This window comes from Salvelinus sp. IW2-2015, linkage group LG15, assembly GCF_002910315.2.
Source record: "Salvelinus sp. IW2-2015 linkage group LG15, ASM291031v2, whole genome shotgun sequence".
NCBI classification, from domain to species: Eukaryota; Metazoa; Chordata; class Actinopteri; order Salmoniformes; family Salmonidae; genus Salvelinus; species Salvelinus sp. IW2-2015.
Window position 1 is genome coordinate 66,121,064 of NC_036855.1, and position 16,675 is coordinate 66,137,738.

The 16,675-nt window shown below is 42.0% G+C and overlaps 1 protein-coding gene across 1 annotated transcript in view; it reads right to left on the reverse strand.

Moving 5' to 3' along the window:
- The window catches only part of LOC111974470 (granule associated Rac and RHOG effector protein 1), a 55,291-nt gene that overhangs the window by 23,392 nt on the left and 15,224 nt on the right, over window positions 1-16,675 (reverse strand). The window contains exon 2 of the mRNA XM_024002176.2: window positions 4,349-5,728. Within this exon, the coding sequence (XP_023857944.1) occupies window positions 4,349-4,852 (504 nt within the window). The 5' untranslated portion in view covers window positions 4,853-5,728. The remainder of the gene's footprint in view (window positions 1-4,348; window positions 5,729-16,675) is intronic.

Below are 16,675 nucleotides of genomic sequence, written 5' to 3' on the forward strand. Positions count from 1 at the left end.
GGTTCACATTTACATAAGTGAAGAAAATAATTGTAAAGGTGTAGGAGTCAGACATGTTTGTTTTCCAGTTAGCAAAAAGAGGAGCAAAACTAGAGCAACCGGACACCCCAGCCGGCTCACTGTGGTCACAGGGTTCTTTTCAGGTACGTGCTGAAAATATATTTTGGCTGAGTTGTTAAGGACAGAAATATGCCACCCTGTTTAAAAGCAGACAGGAACAACAAGGCTGGGCTGTCCTCATTCTTTAACACATCATGGGGGCACAGACACCGACTAGGCCTATACACTTACTGACCATTTCCAAGGCTAGGTCCAAACCCTTTAGAGCCCTCTTCAGCTCYGATTCTGAAATAGGACCAAATAACAGTTCACGTAAAGGAATTGGTCTTACATGCAGTATTAGTTCTGAACCATGAGTTATGAGGGTGTGAAACACGTYCTGCTTATGTTGGACTGCTAATCACAGTATAAACACTGGTAACACCTCACTCTCAAATGACTAATGCATACCAAACACTGGCTCAATGAATAATGATATATGAGATGGTCCCTCTTCCCTCATTTTCCTAATGCAGACTATCAAACAAATTGTAGGCTGTCACGGAATTGAGTGGCGAATTGTTTAACATAAAATCTCTTAGCGGTCAAATTGAGTCCACTTGATCAGTGAATGTAACAAAAGCCCTATTATTACAGATTATGGTTAAACAATTTGAATGCTTTCTTCATTTCCAACAGATATTTTGAGAACAGTGTTTTCCCGGTGGTTTCCCGCTAATTGCATTTTGGAACATTCGCACGTAACCAAACAGCCATCTGCGCATTGTTGAGTTTATAATATGAAGAAATAAAAAGTTTACATTTTAAGCTAAAAATGGTCTGATCAGCCTCATTGCTTTTTTAAGTGCAGTGGTTGTATGGATTTTGGATGTGTCATCCCAGAACTGTCCCAGTGTCTGTTTTGAAACGTAGACATATTGATCGTCCCAGGGACACAAATGTGCCCTTAAATTACCAGCCCTGGAGGGAATTATTTTATAAAGACATAAAAAGTATTTGGTTGTAATTGTAATGTTGCAATATTTTTTAGGCTACCAAAAGGTGGCCAACAATTTGAGACAGGCTTGAATATGAATAGCCAATAGAGTGTAGCCAACATTTGTCTGATTCTCTATGGTTAAAAAGATAGTAATGCATTTTATTTTGCAAAGTCATACAATGATGTACAAATGGTGTTAACCCATTTATTTATTTTAAGTGACTTACGCTTTTGGTTCAAATTTTATAAAATCAGTCCTACTTGTCCAAAGGCAAAATAGGTAATGAATACCTCTGCATTCTGAAAAGTGATGTCAAATTGCTTATAATACCATTAATACTATTATTTTTGGACCAGCTGCACAGAACACTATAAAAGGACAGAACAGACAATCAAACTACAAAAGGACATGATTATGTAGCAAGAAAAATGTAAAGGTTGCAACAAAAGATTAGTCACACATGGGGGGATAAGATGAAATTTCAAATCGGCTCATGGAAAATATGAGTAATAAAACTACAGGGCCAAGCCAACTTTTAGCCGCATACAGGGCTGAAAGGCAGGCTTAAACAGTGAGAAGAATGAATCAAACAACTCATCTTCCCCATTAACGTGTAGTTCGAGGACACATCTATTGTCTTCTTGAAGGGGAAATCATCTATCCTAGGAGTGAGAGAATAAAAACCAGATGCCATTTCCAAAGGTAACATCGATAGACCCTTTTCCAGTACACGACACACTGACGTCACGTACAGATGCATGCGACTCTTGGCGGAGGTAAGAAAACCATCGCGATCAGTGTCCTTTCAACAGCCTAGATTTAAGGTATTTATTACTTCTAAACAAAACGTTCAGGGTTTTCATACTCTTATGACGTTTTGATTTTTGCTTGAACAGTCGCTAAGATTATATTTGGTTGTGATCTTTGCAAAATAACTGATTTTGGATGTATCAGTTTGCTATAATGCTAACACTCATTGATATAGGCTGTAGCAAAAGCTAGCCAAATAGACATTTTACTGGTTGAAGTGCTTAAGTTTAATGTTGTCGATTTGTGATGTCTGCAAAATTAAGTAAGACATTCATACGAGCCTTAAAATCCAATCAGAATCCAAAAGTAGTTTGAAATGCACTCGTAAGCGACATGTAAACAGAGTGTTTTTTTGCCATTCTATTTTTCAGGGGTGTTTTGGGAGTGCTGCTAGTGCAGTTGTCTGCCTGGCTCTGGCCTCTGCCTGCACTATGGTTGCCTTATGTTCAGAACCAGGAGAAAATCTCAATTGCATTCTCCTCACGTCTTCTCCTCTCTCCTCCTCGAAGTGATACGATGCGAGGAGTATGCAATCGAGACCAGGACTCCTGTCTGGCTGGCCTGACCTTTGCTCCCTCTGTGGTTTCGCTCATACACTCAGTAGACTGCCCCCTAATAAACAATGACATTTTCATGCATATTTGGCAGCTGAGACACTGAGCAGCCAGGGTAGCCAAGCTCCGATAAAAACACACGTTTTGTTTTCCATACTGAGTGGACTTTAAGATTTTTGGGGGGGGAAATTATCCTGCTTCCTTCAACATTCCACAATCCCCCCCCACTCAAAATATATTTTTTTGTTCTTCATACAGACACAATTCTATCTTTTACATACAACTGCCAAGATAAATGTTCATACACACGCACAAATGGAAAAGTCCTTTCCGTCACAAATGTAGTAAATCTCTGGGGGCATGGAACTGGACAAATCTGAAGGTGTACCATGTGAAAAGCAATTTTACATAAACAATATCAGGCTGCTTATGGAGGAAATGGAGGTTGAATAAAAAGTAATGCCGTAATCTGTGGAATAGAGTGAAACTCACTGGTCTAGTAAAAATACAGTAGGCCTATGATGCACATGGCCATTTTGGACTTTGTCTGTTGATAGATTCCTTCTACTCAACCAGGTCTGAATATCTTATTCATTCCTCAATTCCTGCATATTGGCAAGAGAGGTAGAGCAAAAGCACACTTTTATTTAACAAACGCACTGTTGTTATTCACAGACGCTAGCTGAAGCCAGAGTGAGTCAGTGTGGCTGCCAGACAGTCCTGCCGCAGTCTGAACTTTCACTGAGTTGGGCTTCCCCTCCTTTAATATTTATCTGTGCATATCCAAGACCACAGAGTCAAAATTACAGATTGTGGTGCAAAAGTCTTTCCTGCTCTGGGCACAACCACATCCACTGAGGCCCTGCAGTCCCTCTCATAAAACAGCCCTGGCCTGAACATTCAGCTTATTCACTCACTGTCTGCCACTGAGTCCTTGCTCCCTATATCTGTTTAATCTCCAGGATGAGAGCATAGACATCTCAAACATTCACTACACAAGAGGCAATTTGCTTGCTGCCTAACCAGATGTATTAAAAATAAATACATAAATTGGCATTTCTCTTGAGTACTATTTAGGAGTGCACTACCCTGGAACCTCTTCATTTCTGACTGGCTAGGCAGGAGGCACAGCTGTGGCATCAGGAGCACATAAGGCTTCTCATCCACGAATGCCAGTGAAGTCTAATTTCAGTTACTATTTTCCCAATCAAACACTCACTGCAACAACAAAAAAATACTTTAAGAGCAACATTTCACAATTGAGACGTAAGCAACTTTGCTGGCCTGTAATAGACAGACCGATCACCCTGCATGCTCAGTCAGACTGTCTCTCAGCATAAATGATGGTTCCTGCCCTCTTCTTCTCACATCCTCAGTGCTTTTCGCACCTCGCCCTCAGATCCTAGCACCCGCTTAACATTGGGCGTCAGGACCTAATTTCAGCCAAGAAATTCTGAATCAAGGAGCCATGCATTCTGAGAGACTTTAGCTGGGCATCTTAGCAGCAGCCTTGCCCTAGAAAAATGGAACATAAGAAACAAAGCAAAAAGTGCAAAAGAAATTGCATAAAATTCTAGTCTAGACCCTCATAACAAAATGTGGTATTTTTTTTTAAAGTTCCCTTTTGGCAAAACATGCTTTATTGACAGCAGGTGGGAGGAGCTATAGGATGACAGGCTCATTGTAATGGCAAAAATGGAACTGTCAAACATATGGAAACCACGTTTGACATCCCAATTCCAGCCATTACAATGAACCTTTCCTCCTATAGCTCCTCCTACCAGCCTCCCCTGATTGACAGGGAAATGGAAAGGAGGGGAATGGAAAAGACTCAACATGTTATTTTACAGGTAGGCCTAATTGTCAGGATAATGTAATAACTTTACTTTGACAGGTGTTCAGTGTGTGTCCAGGTTGGTAACTGTAACCCTGGCAACCCCTTACCTCCACATCCTGCAGGCTGAAGTCATTCTGGTCTTTGAAGTTGGCAGCCCCAGCGCTCAGCTCCATCAGCATCTTGGCGATCTCTGGCTTTATTGCTGCAGTCAGCCGGCTGGCCGCCTCCATGACATGTTCCTGCACGTCCTTAAGTTGCATAGCTGCTTTCGAGTAGTGMGAGTTCCTGAACACGCTGCTGAACAGGTCCGTGAGAAAGGCGCTGGCCCGGCAGAACACATTCAGTGCATCCAGGTACTTGGAGATGCCCTGCTGGATGTCGGCGACCGCAGTGGTGTTGGGGGTGGAGGGAGGTGGTTGGCAGCTGCCGGGCATGCCCACCCCGGTGGAGCCACCCATGGGGGAGCAGGTGGAGCCCAGGGGGGCACTGAGGGTCCGGCTCAGCTCAGGCATCTGGTACTGCTGGTGCTGCTGCACTTTCTGCTTGGACCCGCCGAGCAAAAAGCGCCGCTTGTAGTCCATTTTACTTTCCTGCGCACTACAACAATACATAAGTGTCAGGCTGACTCTGGAAGCTCCGGATTTCAGCCAAACAGAAGCTCTTTTTCACGCTCTTATAGAAACAACCCAATTGTCCTGGAATTTATGTAAAAAGACAACTTAAGGGCTCCATCTACCAGAAGCTCATCTCAAAATGCTTTGTAACTAACAGAGCGATGCAGGGTAGAGACTTGTTGACTAAGTGTGATGTTTGTGTGCAGCCCTGCTGCAGCTCACGGTGGACAGTCCCAGCAAAAATAGAAAGGTAGAAATACACCTTCCCGAATCTGTATTTTCTGCCTCAAAAAGGAGTCAATGGTTTATGAGAGGACAGAGCAAAAAACTGAAAACACTCCACGATTCTCTCATTCCAAGACAAGATTCATGTGCATAACAATTCCTTCAAATGGAAGCAGAAAATGTCATTTTGTATAACGTATATAGTTTTTATATTTATAGATAGAAAATCTTTAAAAGCTGTAAGCAAAAAACAAAGCGAAGAATCTGAAAAGAAATGTGGCACTGGTCAACAGCAAGGAGTCTGATAATAAAAAGAGACAAAATCTGTTATCCAGTAGGACAATGGTGCCTTGTCACTTCACTTCCTCTCTGTGTGTATGGAGCAGAGCGGAGGGCAGACAACCAGTCCCTCAGAGATTCTCTTCACACCGTCTGTGGCGGTGAGTAGAAGCCAGCTGATAGGACTGCTGTTGGAAACTTTGCCGGCCTCCTCAACGTCCTCGCCGTTTCCTTCTGCTGGCTGAGGTAGTTATTAATCACTGCGGAAACAAAAATGTGCTCCCAGATCTCACCCCTTCTCCTCCACAAAATGCAGATTAGAAGAGCGACAAAAGCACAAATGTATCTGTAAGGCCTCTAGGTCATTTCCTAAGGGAGGAAAAGGGAAAAACAAAAGAAAGTTACAATGATTTCAGAGGAAGGATTCAAATGTGCTCTTTTTTCCAATAAAACGTGGCAGTTGAAGCAGTTCTTGGGAAGATAAGAAAAATTATTGTGAATGCTTAGAAACTCAAGTAAGCATTTAGTCTAATGAATTACACTAGGTTGTGACAGTATTGTGCAACTACTTACAGTAGCCCAACTCAACAGCAACAAAATCGAACAAGAGAAAACAGAAGAAAATTTAGGTGTTAATTCTTTATCCCATTATTAGACTAATTTCATATTAGCCTTCATAAATAAATGGTAGACATGACCGCACTGTAGAACCCTACATACACAATCAACACTTCTAGACTGGTACTAATGTTGTACCTCATGAAGAACAGCCCTGAAGAAGAATTCACCCTAGCACTTACTAATAACTCCTCTACAAAAGGAAATACAGCCACAGACAAATGTCTGCAAGCGGTCATTGTTGGAAAACAGTGGCGATCTGTCTTAAATGGAACACACAGTGGGAGTTAACAATATCCCCTTTCAAAATCTAAGCAGCAAATTGTCCACAGAAACCTGTTTCTCCCCTTGGTAGTTATGTAATTATGCAAATAAGCATAATCCTATTTGCATGTTTAGGAGAAACAAATGCCAGCATGTATCATTACCTAGCTTGAGAAAAATGGTGATAATATGTCACAGTAGTGGAGAGATGTCCATGTCAATACTTGGAAATGTTCCTGTTTTTTTTCTAGATGTAGGCCCTAGCTAGCATAAGGCTAGGAAATTCAGACGCACACAAGCAAATTTGGCAAGCAATACTAAAACATTTGCAATTGTTATCTGGGGTGTTGCTGTACTGTTTGTTGATATTAGAATCCCCTGATGAGATCACACCTTAAATGGCAAAAATCAAAGTAAATCATACTGGATAGGCCAGTCCCATCTGTTATTAATTCTGTTGTGGAACGCTCCGAGTTATCACTCAGCCCCATGCTTACAGCTACAATGTTTTGGGATGAGGGAGCAACTCCTGGAAAAAAAAACAAGCCACAGCTTTTCCTCAGGATAACACCAAGACACCCATCATTGTGTGCTGCTCAGACAGCCTGTGCATTGTCCATGGCCTTCATCAACCACACAAACATTCCACCACTGTTTGTATCTACAATGTCCCACTGACCTTACCCTCTTGCACCACAGTATCTCTACTTGCACATCTATCACTCCAGTATTAATGCTAAATTGTAATTATTAGGCCTATTTATTGCCTACCTCCCTACATTTGCACACACCGTACATAGATTTTTCTATTGTGTTATTGGCTGTACGTTTGTTTTTGTTGCACTGCTTTGCTTTATCTTGGCCAGGTCAGTTGTAAATGAGAACCTGTTCTCAACTGGCCTACCTGGTTAAATAAAGGTGAAATACAAAAATAAACCTTCAAACTTCACTGTCTTTCACAAACAGAGTGGTGTGTAGACAGAGCCTGACAGCCTACACCAACAGAACAGACCCTGCCTTGGAGACGAGGGGACCGGACATGTAGGGAAGCCCATGGTCCTTCCATGTCATGGGAGGCAGCAGCGGAGAGACAGACATCAAATCAAATGTATTTATAAAGCCCGTTTTACCTTAGCAGATGTAAATACAGAAACCCAGCCTAAAACCCCAAACAGCAAGCAATGCAGATGTAGAAGCACGGTGGCAAGGGAAAAACTCTGAAAGGCAGGAACCTTGGGAGAAACCTAGAGAGGAACCAGACTGAGGGGTGGCCAGTCCTCTTCTGGCTGTGCCGGGTGGAGATTATGAGTACATGGCCATTAAGGACAGATTATTCTTCAAGCTGTTCAAACGTTCATAGATGACCAGCAGGGTCAAATAATAATCACAGAGGTTATAAAGGATGTAACAGGTCAGTACCTCAATTTCCAAGTGAGCAAACTGGTTCCAAAAACCATTAAGGCCATTACACCTAATGTCAAGTTTAACAGTTCTCATTATAACCAAAGGTAAAATTTTGCTCCTTATGTTTTCTTTTGGAAAAAAGAGATGAGCAGTCTACTTCAAACACGGTGCTTTGAGAGAGGTAGTCTAACTAGTGAAACGAGCAGTCTCTAGTGTCGCAAAATCCCATGGATTACAGTGACTGCGGTAACTGCCAGATGCCCCACACTCCCTGCTGCTTAAAATAGGGATATTAAGGCTACAGGAATCGGACGAGCCAGGTCCAGCCCAAAAGGTCCTAAATCCTAGAAACTGCAGAACAGAAAAGGGAAGTTACGTCAGAGGTCTATGAATCCAATAAGGAAACTTGTGAAATACAGTAGGACTCAGGTCATAACAAAAGGAGGCAGAGCCAGCCAAGTATTGTGATGAATAAACAAAGCCAATATTGCCTCTGATATTCTCATTTTGACTTATCAAACCATGAAGTGTAGGCTGTCAGGTTTGTTGTTCTGACTCCAAAAGTGAGTTTGTGGGACTTGGTGTCCTGCTGACTGTATAAGACGCCCAGCCAGCCATCACACCATTAAAAACTGTTCAGTTTGTGTCCAAGTGTCCATGTGAAACACTGCTGCCCTGCCTGCCTAAGGTCTGGCTAAGATGAGCAGGCCAGGCCGGGCACTGGATCAATATTGATGTGACCCGTCCCACTATCCTCTCTATTGGCAGCCAAGCTTCTTGTTCCAATGCGGAAAGTATTAGAGCTTACACCCAAACAAACACATGTAATAGGAGGGTCCCCAGTCTGTTCTGCTGGCTCAGCGCCCGGTTTAATGTCCTTCCTTTGGCAGGGTGCACTCAGGGCTAATGTTAGTGCCGCCTCCACCCCTCACTGTGTATCTCAGCTGCTGCTACTTGGACAAGGAGCTTAGGTTTCCTGAAGCAAGCTCTGTCGCCAGATACAAAATGAGCTCCCAAGTATGATTTACCTGTGCTAGATCTTCAAGGAATTTGTCAGCACTAAAAAGTCAACTGAAATGTAAAATAATGGCACAAGCAGCATATAACAAATGTGTATGTATTACTCTTTTCAACATCAACGACTAAAGGTAGCCTCATGGTGGTGGACGGGGCAGCTGTTCCTCAAGCTGACAGCTCCTTCTGCCACTGAGGCACCAGGCCCACCGACGGCAGGGTACAACCACATGGCCACCATTAAACAACCCCTCAGTCTCCCCTCATGAGGTCTATTTCAGCCTCCTCGGCCAAACAGCTGCCCTACAGTAGACAGTACCATACCGCTTTTAGGACTCAGTCTCAGCTCAAAAATGTCCTCTACATCTGTTGCCAATGAAGCAAAGGAATGATTTTCCCCCAGAATGCTCTTATGTGGATTCAAACAAGAACACGTCAAAAACAGGTAGAGCGACCGTTTCAATCCCATCATACCCTTTTATATAGTATGTGCCCCATTTCATTGATATTCTTCAAACATTTATAGTATCTAAGGTAATGGGTATCAACCTAAATATGCAACTAATATGACAAGGAAACATCTCAAAAAAGCAATAAGCACAAATTTCTCTACAACAATTAAAATGAGCAGGAAAACCATTCAAATAGAAGATCTTACTAGTATTTTGTTGGTAAACATTCTTACATAGTCACATTGTAGATGGATGGGATATGGGGTAGCCTAGCCCCAGACTCCGAGGCAGCAGACAGGTCAAATGTCAAGCCAAGCGGCAGGACAAGTGCTGCAAGCAACTGTGTGACAGGAGCAGAGCCAGGCTCTGCCTGCCCAGAAAACACAAGGAGGGCATTGTGGCAAGCACCGGCCTCCTCCATACCACCACACAGTAAGAAAAAAAAAAAAAAAAAAAACTCAGCCAGCTGCAGCATTCTCATAGGAAAAAAGGGCAAAATATGGTCTATGATTTTAATGTTCATCTTCAAAATACGTAGTATACGGGAGAGTCTCATTCTGAAATGAGGTTGGCTAACTGGCTGTACGCTAGTAGGCCTAGATATTATAACATGTGATATAAGAAGCTTATGCCTGTAACAATAGCAGGCTGGCTGCTGAAACAAAGGAGGGGATATGCTTGGAGACCAAAAAGGTCTGAGGCTCCTAACTATGTAAGCTTACATTCCGTCGCCAACAGTGCACTTTTTTATATAGCTCGAAGGACAAAATGTTCACCCTGGTGTTTAAATCGTTTCCTAGACCATAAGGAGATGCTTATTTTCAAATTGTTAACCAAAAAATTTCCGACTGTCTTACACATACCGGAACTTCCCTTATAGGTTTCACAATGTTGACAAACTGGTATAGGTGGCTTGAGTAACTATTTGAAGGCAAAACGCAAACCTAAAATCGTACAAGCGGTCAGCGGCAACTTCAACCCAACAACTACTTACAGGATGTATGGAGAAACTGAAATGACTTTATAAAAGGATTCCTACAGTTCACTATGACTGAGTTATAAAAATAAACAAAGATCTGAATAGAGGAATGCTCAGATAAATCTCTTACCAATGGTAGTCATGAGTAAAGCACATGAACTGTGTTGGGCATAGATAGAAGCACAACGCCCAGCCCTGCCCTGGAGACTACAGTGACCTCCTGACTCGAGCAGCTTCCTATTCAAAGCCTTCTAACTACAGCTCCATTTCAGCAACAGGCCAATAGCGAACGCGGCTCACATTTCACAGACCTCTCACGAGGCACAGCATTGGAAGAGGGAGCTCTGCTGGCTAGCCTAGCGGATGGAGTTTGAGTTTCTCTTCTACATAAGCAGCATGACATCTGTAAGCATCCTTGAATAAGGCAATGTTATTCTTTAAAAAAGGGGAATGTGTGTGTGAGATATGAAGCTACTTTTATCCCCATATGTAAAATGGCACAACTTGAAGGCTACAGAACCACAAAATTGGATGTCATATCCATTCAAGACATACCGTGGAAGATGGCAATGGCTCACTTAAAAAGAGTAAGGTCAAAAGGTTTCATGATTTGCCAAACACCATTTTATTTTTAGCCAGGACAAAATACATTTCTATTTAACTCCAGGAGTGGACAGGATATGGGGTTCCTATGGAAACAGAGCCCATTTAGTGACTTTCACAACAGATTTCCCATTGAGCAAATCTGATATCATTCCTCTTACTACACAGAATGAGAAACCTACTGCCCTTTGGTAAATAAACAGTACACTATGTAGCCAATACAACCCTTCTCACAACTGTTACCTAGTAGACTCAGTACCATGATTTACAGATGACAAACATCTGCCATTTAATTTGTACATGATGTGCATATTAAACGGTGAGTAATTTCATTGACAACACTTCCATGCATCACACTGGGGATGAAGCAAAAAACAAAACGAACATGAGTGAAACTTAAGTCGGTCTCAGATCGATTGTCTAGGACCATGTAAACCTCCCCTTTCATGTAAGGATCGGTAGGATAGTCCGTTTTACTAGGGTATGTTTGGCAGCATGAGTGAAGGATGCTTTGTTGCGAAATAGGAAGCCCGATTCTAGATTTATTTTTGGATTAGAGATGCTTAATGTGAGTCTGGAAGGAGAGTTTACAGTCTAACCAGACACCTAGGTATTTGTAGTTGTCCACATATTCTAAGTCAGAACCGTCCAGAGTAGTGATGCTGGACGGGTGGGCAGTGATCGGTTGAAGAGCATGCACTTAGTTTTACTTGCATTTAAGAGCAGTTGGAGGCCACGGAAGGAGAGTTGTATGGCATTGAAGCTTGTCTGGAGGTTAGTTAACACAGTGTCCAAAGAAGGGCCAGAAGTATACAGAATGGTGTCATCTGCGTAAAGGTGGAACAGAGAATCACCAGCAGCAAGAGCGACGTCATTGATGTATACAGAGAAAAGAGTCGGCCCGAGAATTGAACCCTGTGGCATCCCCATAGAGACTGCCAGAGGTCCGGACAACAGGCCCTCCGATTTGACACACTGAACTCTATCTGAGAAGTAGTTAGTGAACCAGGTGAGGCAGTCATTTGAGAAACCAAGGCTGTTGAGTCTGCCAATAAGAATGTGGTGATTGACAGAGTCGAAAGCCTTGGTCATTTAAGAATGATGGAGGTGACTGTGTTCTCAGGGATCTTCAACGCTGTAGAAATGTTGTTTTGGTACCCTTCCCCAGATCTGTGTCGAGACACAAACCTGTCGGAGCTGTACAGACAATTCCTTCGACCTCACGGCATGGTTTTTACTCTGACATGCACTGTCAACTGTGGGACCTTTATATAGACAGGTGCGCCTTTCCAAATCAGGTCCAATCAATTGAATTTACCACAGGTGGACTCCAATCAAGTTGTAGAAACATCACGGATGAGCAATGGAAACAGGATACACCTGAGCTCAATTTCAAGGTCCATAGGAAAGGGCCTGAATACTTACAGTACCAGTCAAAAGTTTAGACACACGTACTCATTCAAGGGTTTTTCTTTATTTGTACAATTTTATATATTGTAGAATAGTGAAGACATTAAAACTATGGAGAAAATAAATACATATTTGGAATCATGTAGCAACCCCCGCCTTGACAGCTTTGCACACACTTGGCATTCTCTCAACCAGCTTCATGGAGGTAGTCACCTGAAATGCATTTCAATTAACAGCTGCACCTTGTTAAAATGTTTGTTGTATTTCTTTCCTTCATAATGCGTTTGAGACAAATCAGTTGTGTTGTGACAAGGTAGGGGTGGTATATAGAAGATACAAATTGGGCTAAAAGACCAAGGAAATATTATGTCAAGAAAAGCTCAAATAAGCAAAGAGAAACGACAGTCCATCATTACTTTAAGACACGAAGGTCAGTCAAGCCGGGAAGAATAAACATTCGAAGTAGTTGAAATTAAGTGCAATCGCAAAAACCATCAAACGCTATGATGAAACTGGTTCTCATGAGGACCGCCAATGGAATGGAAGACGCAGAGTTACCTCTGCTGCAGAGGATACGTTCATTAGAGTTACCAGCCTCAGATATTGCAGCCCAAATAAATGCTCCATAGAGCTCAAGCAACAGACATCAACATCAACTGTTCAGAGGAGACTGAAATCAGCCCTTCATGGTTGAATTGCTGCAAAGAAACCACTACTAAAAGGACACCAATAAGAAGACACTTGCTTGGGCCAAGAAACCGGAGCAATGGACATTAGACAAGTTGAAATCTGTCCTTTGGTCTGATGAGCCCAAATTTGAGATTTTTGGTTCCAACCGGCATGTCTTTGTGAGACGCAGAGTAGGTTAACGGATTATCTCCGCATGTGTGGTTCCCACCGTGAAACATGGTGGTGTGATGGTGCCATGCTGGTGACATGGTCAGTGATTTATTTAGAATTCAAGGTACACTTAATCAGCATGGCTACCACAGCATTCTGCAGCCATACACCATCCCATCTTGTTTGCGCTTAGTGGGACTATCATTTATTTTTCAACAGAACAATGACCCAACACACCTCCAGGCTGTGTAAGGGCTACTTGACCAAGAAGGAGAGCTGCATCAGATGACCTGGCCTCCTCAAATCAACCCAATTGAGATGGTTTGGGATAAGTTGGACCGCAGAGTTAAGGAAAAGCCAACAAGTGCTCAGCATATCTGGGAACTCCTTCAAGAATGTTGGAAAAGCATTCCAGGTGAAGCTGGTTGAGAAAATGCCAAGAGTGTGCAAAGCTGTCAAGGCAAAGGGTGGCTACTTTGAAGAATATAAATATATTGATTTGCTTAACACTTTTTTGGTTACGCCATGATTCCATGTGTGCTATTTCATAGTTTTGATGTCTTCACTATTATTATATAATGTAAAAAATTAAATTAAAAAAACATTGAATGAGTAGGTGTACAAACATTTGACTGGTACTGAGGTAAATAAGGTATCTGTACTTTCTTTTTAATAAATTCGCAAAACCTGTTCTCACTTTATCATTATGGGGTATTGAGTGTAGATTGCTGAGAAAATTGTTTTATTTAATCCGTTTTAGAATAAGGCTGTAACATGACAAAATGTGGGATAAGTCAAGCGGTCTGAATACTTTCGGAAAGCACTGTATATCCATGTGAATTCACAAGGCAGCTGTGCTGCTGCAAACGGTTTGGATCTAACGGAGATTCCCTTTCAGATGGTTAAGCGTTTCACCTGTACTACCATTACTGTATCTCAATTCCAACTCCGCAAAGTTTGCATTTCCTTCTCAAAGTATTGCCATACAGGACTTCGCTGCTGTTGCTTGCCTTTCATTGCTATTTTTCCCAACTGTTAACGACGACGACGTAGTGGTGGAGAGTCGACCACAAAAATAAAAATGTATTCCTTGACTCCTTGTACGTCGCCTCCCATTCGACTCCCATTTCCACTAGGAATCGACTCCTAAGACACTGTTTTTGGAAAGGAGGAGACTGAATATGATATTCTACACACAACAGACCGAAGACTGAACACAGACTTGCATCATCAGCGAAGAGAAAGAGCAGGGGTGTAATCATTCGGTTTTGGCCTTTAGGGAGTTTTTCCTAGACACCGTGCTTCTACACCTGCATTGCTTGCTATTTGGGGTTTTAGGCTGGGTTTCTGTACAGCACTGAGATATCAGCTGATGTAAAGAAGGGCTATATAAATACATTTGATTAGTCCAAACAGTTGCAACATTTTGCAAATAAAACAGGTTTCTATTGGACAAATTCAGGTAGGTCCCTTTCCATTTCATTCTGTTTTCTTACATATAAGTAACGTAATGAATACGCCCCAGGCAAGCCAGCGAGAGAGTGAGAGAGGGCAGGCAGAAAACAGTGGTACACAGAGGTCGACCGATACCGATTTAAATCGGTCGAGATATATATATATAGATATAGATATATATATATATATACAGTGGGGAGAACAAGTATTTGATACACTGCCGATTTTGCAGGTTTTCCTACTTACAAAGCATGTAGAGGTCTGTAATATTATAAAACAAAATAGGTACACTTCACAATGAGAGACGGAATCTAAAAACAAAAATCCAGAAAATCACATTGTATGATTTTTAAGTAATTAATTTGCATTTTATTGCATGACATAAGTATTTGATACATCAGAAAGCAGAACTTAATATTTGGTAGCAGAACTTTCTTTGCAATTACAGAGATCATACGTTTCCTGTAGTTCTTGACTAGGTTTGCACACACTGCAGCAGGGATTTTGGCCCACTCCTCCCTACAGATCTTCTCCAGATCCTTCAGGTTTCGGGGCGTGTCGCTGGCAATACGGACTTTCAGCTCCCTCCAAAGATTTTCTATTGGGTTCAGGTCTGGAGACTGGCTAGGCCACTCCAGGACTTGAGATGCTTCTTACGGAGCCAACTCCTTAGTTGCCATGGCTGTGTGCTCGTGTCGTTGTCATGCTGGAAGACCAGCCACGACCCATCTTCAATGCTCTTACTGAGGGAAGGAGGTTGTTGGCCAAGATCTCGCGATACATGGCCCATCCATCTCCCCTAATACGGTGCAGTCGTCCTGTCCCTTTGCAGAAAGCATCCCCAAAGAATGATGTTTCCACCTCCATGCTTAACGGTTGGATGGTTCTTGGGGTTGTACTCATATTCTTCTTCCTCCAAACACGGCGAGTGGAGTTAGACCAAAAAGCTCTATTTTTGTCTCATCAGACCACATGACTTCACTCCTCATTCCTCCTCTGGATCATCCAGTGTCATTGGCAAACTTCAGACAGGCCTGGAATGCACTGGCTTGAGCAGGGGACCTTGCGTGCGCTGCAGGATTTTAATCCATGACGGCGTAGTGTGTTACTAATGGTTTTCTTTGAGACTGTGGTCCCAGCTCTCTTCAGGTCATTGACCAGGTCCTGCCGTGTAGTTCTGGCTGATCCTCACCTTCCTCATGACATTGATGCCCACGAGGTGAAATCTTGCATGGAGCCCCAAACCGAGGTGATTGATGCCGTCATCTTGAACTTCTTCCATTTCCTAATAATTGCGCCAACAGTTGTTTTCCTTCTCACAAGCTGCTTGCCTATTGTCCTGTAGCCCATCCCAGCCTTGTGCAGGTCTACAATTTTATCCCTGATGTCCTTACACAGCTCCTGGTCTTGGCCATTGTGGAGAGGTTGGAATCTGTTTGTGTGTGGACAGGTGTCTTTTATACAGGTAACGAGTTCAAACAGGTGCAGTTAATACAGGTAATGAGTGGAGAACAGGAGGGCTTCTTAAAGAAAACTAACAGTCTGTGAGAGCCGGAATTCTTACTGGTTGGTAGGTGATCAAATACTTATGTCATGCAAAAATGCAAATTAGTTATTTAAAAATCATACAATGTGATTTTCTGGATTTTTGTTTTAGATTCCGTCTCTCACAGTTGAAGTGTACCTATGATAAAAATTACAGACCTCTACAGCTTTTGTAAGTAGGAAAACCTGCAAAATCGGCAGTGTATCAAATACTTGTTCTCCCACTGTGTATATATTATTATATATATATATATTATATATATTATATATATATATATATATAAATATATATATATATATATATATTACACATAATATATATATAAATAAATAAATAATAATAAATAATACACACATTTTGTAATAATGACAATTGCAACAAAACTGAATGAACAATTATTTTAACTTAATATGATAAATAAATAAAAATCAATGTCTCAAATAACATGAGAACATATGTTAAAACGAACAACCAGCTTTCATTGGTCTTCAATATTCCCAGTTAAAGAAGTTTTAGGTTGTAGTGCAGAAAGCAGAGCTTGTCTGCATGGTCCCCTGTCAGTCTGCTCCTCCGCGAAACACAGACTTATTTGAAGTAGATCAGACATTCTCTATGAAGACATGAACGGTAAAATAACGAAGGAACCCCTTTCAAGTTCAGCCGCAAGTTTTACAACGCGTTGACTATTTCTCTAAACCATATACAGTGGGGCAAAAAAGTATTTAGTCAGC